At 43.7% G+C, this 8,529-nt stretch overlaps 1 protein-coding gene across 1 annotated transcript; it reads left to right on the top strand.

Moving 5' to 3' along the window:
- Positions 1 to 5,702: 5,702 nt before the first annotated feature.
- On the top strand, positions 5,703 to 7,286 carry LOC120293727. The gene is made up of 3 exons (XM_039313452.1): positions 5,703 to 5,896; positions 6,686 to 6,708; positions 6,868 to 7,286. The coding sequence occupies exons 1-3, from the start codon at positions 5,703 to 5,705 to the stop codon at positions 7,284 to 7,286; spliced, it is 636 nt and encodes a 211-aa protein (XP_039169386.1).
- The last annotated feature ends 1,243 nt before the right edge of the window (positions 7,287 to 8,529 follow it).

Raw genomic sequence — 8,529 nt, 5'->3', positions numbered from 1 at the left:
GTGTTGGTAGGATACTATGGAAGCGAGGAGGATGTGACCTCAGTGGAGACACTAAACCACGTCTATAAAATGGTAGCTATGTGGCTAATCTGACGTGAAGAAGAGAAAGACAGGTCCGTGTCCATGATAGTGCCATCATCATTCCGTCCATCTTTCTATAATTTTGCTTGCATCCCTTGGGCAAAGAAGGTTGTGCTTGGAGCCCGTTGGTGATATCGAGATGGAAATCACTGAGCCCATGGTGATCGACCTCATGGTCGAAGAGTTGTCGATGATCAATTTCATGGAAGGGAGCATGATGCTGATCATGATTGAATTGCCACCCCAGGAGGAAGATGGAATGATAATGTTAGAGCACCCTCCCAAATTCAATCCCAAAGTAGTACCTTAGGATTATGGAACTAATGAGGTGGACATAGTCACACGATTGGGCCGCTGTTATGTACCCGATAAAGGAGTAGAAAAGAAAGCCATGACCGAGGAGGAGGCAAAGCAATTCTTGGTTGTGATAAAATCTAGTGAGTTTAATGTGGTAGACCAATTGCGAAAGTTGCTAGCTCAACTCTCTCTCCTAAAGCTGTTAAAATCTTCCGAGAAGCACATGGACATCTTGCTAAAGATCCTTAATAAGGTACACGTGCCAAAAACAATCGATGAAGTCCAATTGGAAGAATTTGTTGGGGCTATTCTACTGAAATATCAAGTTTCCTTCACTGATGAGGATCTTCCCCTCGATGGTCCTAACCATACCAAGGCACTGCACATCTCAATAAAGCATGAGAGCACTCTTGTATGTAAAGTGTTGATCGATAATGGTTTTGCACTCAATATATGCCTGGTGGCTACGCTCCATCGTCTTAGCATGGATCTTGGGAGAATCCACACTAGCAAGTCAATTGTGCGGGCTTTTGATAGGATGAAGAAGGAGGTGATAGGAGAGATCAAACTTGACCTGTTGATTGGCCCCACGCTTTTCCAAGTCTTGTTCCAAATGTTAGACATACCAAGCACCTTCAACTTTCTGCTAGGGAGGCCATGGATCCACACAATGGGTGTTGTTCCTTTTAGCCTTCATTAGAAGGTGCGACTTGTGGTTGTCCATAAGCTTATCATGGTGCATGGAAAATCTGATTTCAAGATCTACCATGAGATGGCCATCCCCTTATGTGGAGCATGAGTGTACCAATAAATCTAGCTTCCAAACTTTCGAGTTGGTATCCATGATTCATGTGCCCACGAGTTCTTTTGTAAAAACCCCTAAATTGTCTAAGCTGGCCATAACGGCGGGGAAAATCTTGTTGGCAAGTGGGTATAACGTTGGAGAGGGTCTTGGATTGCATGGTCAAGGTGTGTGCAAACCAATGGAAGTTCGTAAAAGCTTGAAGAGAAGAGGCTTAAGATACGTTGAGAGGCGAGGAGGTCGTAACAAGTGAGGTGGCCATGGCAACCGAGGAAGCCATGGAAGGCAAAGAGGTCGAAGTACCCATGTGATATCCTGATTTTTAGGTTCTATTTTCAATTGAATAAGTGGGGCTTTTCATTGACTCGCCCATAGTTATTTTCTCTGAGTTGGCCACTCACGAGATAACTAGCCTACTAGGTGAAGTCGTTAAGGAATCTAAATGCAATAGCCTCAAGAATTCGACTAGGAATCGACTGTTCGACTATGTTAATTCACAAGGTCATTAAGACACCGTCAAAATTGATTAGAGACCGGAGATAGGTCGGTTCGACAGAGGCATGTGATTAATGTGTGGGTGATTCCACTTAATTGCAAAATTCTCGTCAAACGGCACTAGACCGATTTTTCTATCATTTTTGTGCCCTATGCCCGTATTTAAAATCTCGAGATTTTCACAACAAATGAGAGTCGCCAATGAGTTGAAGATACAAAATGTGGCTTGAAAATAATCAACCACGAGTCAATTGTACTAAAAATTCCTTAAAGTTATCCGGTAGGTTAGGTCATGCTAAAAATCGCACCCGGTTGAAATTAACCGTGAATTTTAACCAGATTTTAGAAATTGAAAGTTCTTTCAGTCATGATTCATTTTAGGAACATCTAGTCATCCGTGGAAGATTTTTTTTCGGCAAACCAAAATTTCGGCGAAAAATCAAAGTTGGGTTATTTTGGACCGGGAAAATTAGAGGGTCGTTTTTTATGGCACTTTTGTCATTCAAGTTGGACTATTTGGCAAGGAAAATGTGGAATCAAGTATGGACATCCTCCTTGGTATTTTAGGCTTTGAATTAAGCCTAATTGGAGAATAATTGAAGTGGAGTTGGATGGGGAATGTACAAAATTCGTAGGCCAAGGGCGGGAGCAATATTTTGGACCATTTGCTTGGGTGTGCAAATGGCTGAGGATGATGGCTGAGAAGTGGTGGGGGCATGTGATGAGTGAACTAGATAAGAATTGAAGACTTGGAGGCCAAATGGTGGTCCCCTTTTAACTGAGTAGCCATCTTCTTCCTCTCCCACTTGCTTTATCCATTGTTGAAGACTTTTGTGAGCTCAAAGAACTAGAGAACAGTAGCTCTCACTTCACTCTCTCTCCCCCTCTTCAACCCCAAGAAGTCACGGCTGCTCTCTCCTTTGTTTTCCCTTCCTTCCTCCTTCTGCTCCAACTCACCTTCCTCCAAAAATAGGAGTTGATTGTTGCCATCCTGTGTGAATCAACTCTCGTGCCACCCACCACTGTGCTCAGGACACCCAGTCCGTACGAATGGTGGCTGCCGCTCATCGGGTGAAGCCGCGGGCTGACCCACCAATCGACCAGAAGCCGTTGCTCGTTGGACCGCTTGTCAACCCGCCTGGTTCACCCGTTTTGCCTTTTCATCCATTTTTCTCCCATTTCGACCCATCCTCCTCTCAACCCACCCACCAAAGAGTCCCCCTGACCCCTAGGTGCTGCCAAATCACCTGCCAACGCCTCGCCAAAGCTCCGATCAGCCGCCCAACTCCTCCACCTCTATAGTTTGATTTCCAAGAATTGCAGTGGGAGGCAGTGTTTGTTGCTGTGGTTTTAGCCCCGAGTTCACCTTGGATCGTCGTGGTCGAGGTCCTCATGCGTCGCCTTCGTCACCGCCACCACGTCCGTGTCTCTAGCCTGCTTAATGGTTGAGTTTAGCTCTTAATCCATTGATTAGTGCCTAAACTTGCTTTGGGTTGGTTTAGTTAGGCTAATTCTAGTTTAATGGGTTTAATTAAGTTGTATTAGCCCTAAGATAGGTGGTTAGATAGATGGTGAAGATTAAATTAGGTTATTCTTGCTTATTGTTAATTCATTGTGGTTTTTGTTTAATTAAGATTGTTTAGCCTTAATTGATTGATTTCCTTAATTGAATTATTGTTTTATTGAATTCTGAATTTAATTTATTAGTTAGGAAATTCGGGAGTTTCATTGTTGATGATGTATTGTTCACACAGTACTGTTCACAACTCACTGTTTGCGTGACACTGTTCACACAAAGCAAAATTTGGTCTAGATGCACATGTCTTGATCATATGGTATGTTTTGATTGTGTAAATATGTGGGCATTTGCATGAAATGTGTGGTGTTATAAAAAGGGAAACACGGTTTGTCCAAAGAACTTTGAAATTGGGCCGCTTTTGGGAGAGAATGATTTGAAAGTGTATATGCAAGCCTGTGTGCATTGACTATGGCTAAAAAATAGAAAGTGAGTGGTGATAGTGGTATGCTTGCATGATCACTAAGTGGAAACCGTCACCCAACGGGAGTTTTGGGGTGATGCCTAGTGGGAGTTCAGAAGCCCGTCGCGGTATGGGCTAGACTAATGTCCCTCTTTGGGATACCGTCTAGACGGGAGTTCTAGACATTGCCGTGCCTCATGGGGAGGGCAATGCCTGGTCATGCTAGCAAACACTAGCGAGGGCTCGGATGTAACCCTGGGAAGGGTAGTAATAATTGGAACACGTGTAGGTGTAAGAATGTGTGAAAAAATGATCGCCGACTGGGAAGTTGGATATGGCTGGTGGGTCGTGATAATTGTAATGTGTCCAAGTAATTGAGATAGTTGGGCCCTATTATGAGGTAAAATTGTGTGGCACGGTATGGGACGTGTCATAATGATTTTACCTTATAATCAAGACTCGTGTGATTGATCGATATGGGTTATATGGCGCACTAATGTGCAAGAGCATATGAGAATCATGGCATCATTGGTTTTGACCATGCATGAGTTCAGCACATTGTTTATGGCACACACGCATGAATCGATAAAGTGCAAGGTGTAGCAATGGTCAGGTGAGATCATTTGTGACACAATTCGTATGTGATTGATGAACTTCATCATCTAATGGCCATGTGCCATGTGTGTATTGTGCTGAGATTTAACGTGCAGGGTATGGCATACCGGGTAAGATTCCTTACGAATCGATTTGTTGATTGTTGGTTGTTAGTCGTTGCTTTTGTTTGTGGGGTGGTTCTGGAGAGATACCCTAAGTTCAGTTGGTGTTCTAACTAGGGGCTTAGGGGAAGGACTCGCTGAGATTTATATCTCACCCCATCGTGGGCTCGATCTTTTCAAATCCCTAGCGCAGAGAACTCAAAGCTCGAGGTTGAAGGGTCTAGAGCATAGGTGGCTCGATAGTTTCTTTTGATTCAAGACTCATGTGTATAAACTTGTAGGGTTGACCTAGTATGTTTATGAAAAGTGTTTGGTGAAAATGGTATCCTGCTTTCCTTTCCCTTATCTATGTTGTCTGGGGATTTATTATACGCTTCTGCATGTGTAATAAAAAGAAAGGGTTGGCGACGCGTCCTAGGACATTGCTTTCTATTGACCAAGGAAGGGGTTCTTGCGTGCCCAGGGTTCGAGGCGTGACATCCCCACCCAAAGCGGTATCAGAGCAAGGTTAGTGTTTAGAGTGATAAGGTGCGATGGGTTTTGGGATAGTTAGTTGGAAAGGCTTTTTCCTTATGTAGATGCTTGTGATTGATTAATTGATTGGTAGTTTGTTTTGTGGGGATCACTCAGTTTCTAATTCTGTATGGAATTGGGAATAGGTTATGTAGAAAGTCTACAAAATAAGAGATTAGGAGCAGAGGACTCCTAGGAAGAGAACCATTGGACCAGTGACTCGAGGTACAACACCAACAAGGGTCGGTACCCGAGGTGGTCGTGGTAGAGTGCAGGCTGAGGCCAGCGCTAGTGGAGTAGCACCGCCTCTAGTTGGTAGCGATCCCTGGCTATCCTAGGATAGATGTGATTGTTTAGACGCTAGAAACGCTTGGGAGTGTGGTAGGGCAACAGGCACAAAATCAAGCCGCCACCATTACCGCTGTCGCTACAGTTGCCACTACTACTGCTGCCAATTTTGCTGTTGCTATACTTGCCGAAGTTCCACCTGGGAATGTAATTGTTGAGAGAGAGAGAGAGAAGCCAATGCACAAGCTTGTAGAGTAGTTCTTGAAGCTGAACCTGTCGAGGTTCATTGGTGCAGGAGACCTCGAGGCTACAACACACTGGGTCCAAGACTTGTAGAAAGCCTTTGCACTGCTAAGGTGCACAGAGGAAGAGAAGGTGGTCCTTGCAATCTATTGGCTGCAAGGAAATGCAAGCACTTGGTGGAGCGCCACCAGAGGGATAATGTTCCCAGAAGGTGTGGTTCCGGGTGTGGGACGCCTTCCTTAAAGCTTTTAATGGCAGTATTTTTCTGACTCTGCCAAGGAACGGTAGATGGAGGAATTCCAGCACCTTTGTCAAGGTCTGATCACAGTAGACCAGTATGAGGCAAAGTTTGTCAAGCTGTCGCAGTATGCCCCAAGACTAGTAGAACATCTAAAGGATAGAACTAGGAGGTTCAAGAATGGCCTCCAGTCGGAGCTGAAGAATCTGCTGGTGCCGTTAAATCTAAAGAATTATAATGAGTTGTATGGATGAGCCTAGTTGATAGAGAGGAATTTGAATGAACATGTGGTTGCATCTAAGTCGAGGTTCAGATCTACTAGAGATGGAAACCAATTTGGGAAGAAGCCCATGACTGGAGGAAAGTATCATGTTAGCGTCGAGTCAGAATGGCACGTGTCACTTCTACAAAAGGTGACATGGACAAGCCCCGTGCCATTTTAGGACGGGTGCTTGTTTTAAGTGTGGCCAATAAGGTCACCTGGCCAGAAACTATCCCAAAAGGCTGTTAGGACCACAGTAGTTGCTGCCGCCGCTACCGCCGCCACCGATGGGATAGAATAGAGGGAATGGTCGTAGAACACACAGTGGGGTATTTGGAATAAGCCTCCAGTGCAAGGAAGGGTGCATGCTGTCATCCGATGGGAGGCAAAAGACTCACCAGATGGGTGCCAAGTTTGTAGAAGGAAGCATGGATCAACCTAGTGTCCTGGTATAATGGGAGCGTGCTATGGATGTGGTCAGCACAGCCATTAAGTGAGGGACTGTCCACATAGGTTCAGGGGAGCACAAGCACCGGTACCACAGATAGGGCGCCACTAGGATGGCGAAAAGAATAGGAATGAATTGAACCATGCACCGATCAGGGGAAGAGTGTTTTTGGGATAATTTTATCAGAGTGTTACATCGGAATTTTGGTTAAGCTTGTAAAATTTCAGTTTGTTGAAATGAAGTTGTAAAAAGGAGAAGCACTGGTTAAAGTGGTACTTAGCTATTTTTGCTTATGTATAACTTTGAGGTTGTAAATGGAAAAGATTGGCTCAAGGAGCATCTTGTTGTAATGAATCGTTGTTATGCAGTAATCCAGTCTAAATAGTTAGTGGGAGAAAGTTTCAAGTTTGTCGAAAATCGAGGAGGACCCTCGTTTATTTTAATGTCGTCATTTAAGGCAACCGATTATTGGATGTGGGTTGCCAATGTTACTTGGCAATTGTAGTAGATACGATAGTTGAGGAGCCGAAAGTGGAGAGCATCGTTGTGGTACAGAAGTTTTCTAATGCGTTTCTTGAGGAATCATCCGATTTGCTCCTAGAAAGGAAGATTGAGTTCGTGATAATGTTTTTCGACGACATTCTGGTGTACTCGAGAAGTCTAGAGGAGCACGAAAAGCATTTGAGGATAGTACTCCAGATTCTGAGGAACCATGAATTGTATGCCAAGTTCAACAAGTGTGAGTTTTTGTTGACTCGTGTTGCTTTCCTAGATCACGTGATTTTAGGCGAAGGAATCTTCGTAGACTCGACCAAGATTGAAGCGGTGATCAACTGGCTAAGACCGACTGTCATGACAAAGATCATAAACTTTATGGGATTGGCAGTTATTATAGAAGGTTCGTGGAATGATTCTCAGCATTAGCTTCATCATTGACTCGACTATTGAAAAAGGAAGAGAAGTTTGTGTGGACAGATAAGTGCGAGTGTAGTTTCCAAGAGCTCAAGTAGAAGCTGACTACCGCACCTGTGCTGACCATACCATCTAGTCCTGGAGGATATGGGATCTATAGCGATGTGTCATTTAGAGGATTGGGTTGCGTGTTAATCCAACATGGTAGAGTTGCTACATACACGTCCCGTTAGGTAAGACCTCATAAGCTAAATTACCCGGCACATGACTTAGAACTCATAGTGATCATCTTCGCTTTGAAAATTTGGAGACATTACTTGTGTGGAGAAAGGTTCTAGATCTTTACAGATCATCAAAGTCTCAAGTATCTATTCTCTCATATGGAGTTGAATATGAGATAACGTCGCTAGATGGAACTTCTGAAGGATTATGATTGTGATATCTTGTATCACCCTGGAAAGGCGAATAAGGTCGCAAATGCGTTGAGTTGGAAGTCTTTAGTTGCACGGATGATGGTTAAAGAGTGGATTTTACTCGAGGAAGCTCGAGATTCGGTTTTCAAATTTGAGGTAGGCCACCTTTCAAATCTTATAGCCACCCTCATAATTGAATCGAAGTGCAAATCGAATCAAGATACTTGAGCTAACAGACCCAGAAATTAGGAAGATTCTACAAGAAGGTATCGAAAGAGAAAGACTGACTTCTAGATTTCTGATGACGGAACACTAAGATTCCGAGGACGATTGTGTGCACCTGACGTTGCCGAGCTTAAGTAGGAGATCTTGTTAAAATTCGTTTTAACAGTTATCAGTAGGTTCCGTGCACCAAGACAATCCCATTAGTTAAGGTGGTCAGGCAACACCACCACACAGAGGGAGCAACTTGGGAAAGTGAAGATTCAATGAGACGACTATACCCCCACCTTTTTGTTTAAGGATTAGTAATGGTTTAACTTTTGAGGACAAAATTTTTATAAGAGGGGAAGAGTTGTGACATCCTGAATTTTAGGTTTTGTTTTCAATTGAATAAGTTGGGCTTTTCATCGACGCGCCTATAGTTCTTTTATCTAAGTTGGCCACTCATGAGATAACTAGCCTATCATGTGAAGCCGTTAAGGAATCTAAATGCAATAACCTCGAGAATTTGACTAGGAATTGACTGCTCAACCATGCTAATCCGCAAGGGTCATTACGGCACCGTCATTATTGATCAGAGACTGGAGATAGGTTGATTCGACAGAGGCATATGATTACTG

Source organism: Eucalyptus grandis, chromosome 5, assembly GCF_016545825.1.
Source record: "Eucalyptus grandis isolate ANBG69807.140 chromosome 5, ASM1654582v1, whole genome shotgun sequence".
Lineage (NCBI taxonomy): Eukaryota > Viridiplantae > Streptophyta > Magnoliopsida > Myrtales > Myrtaceae > Eucalyptus > Eucalyptus grandis.
Note: the sequence above shows the minus strand (reverse complement) of the source record. Positions and strands in the feature narration are given on the sequence as shown.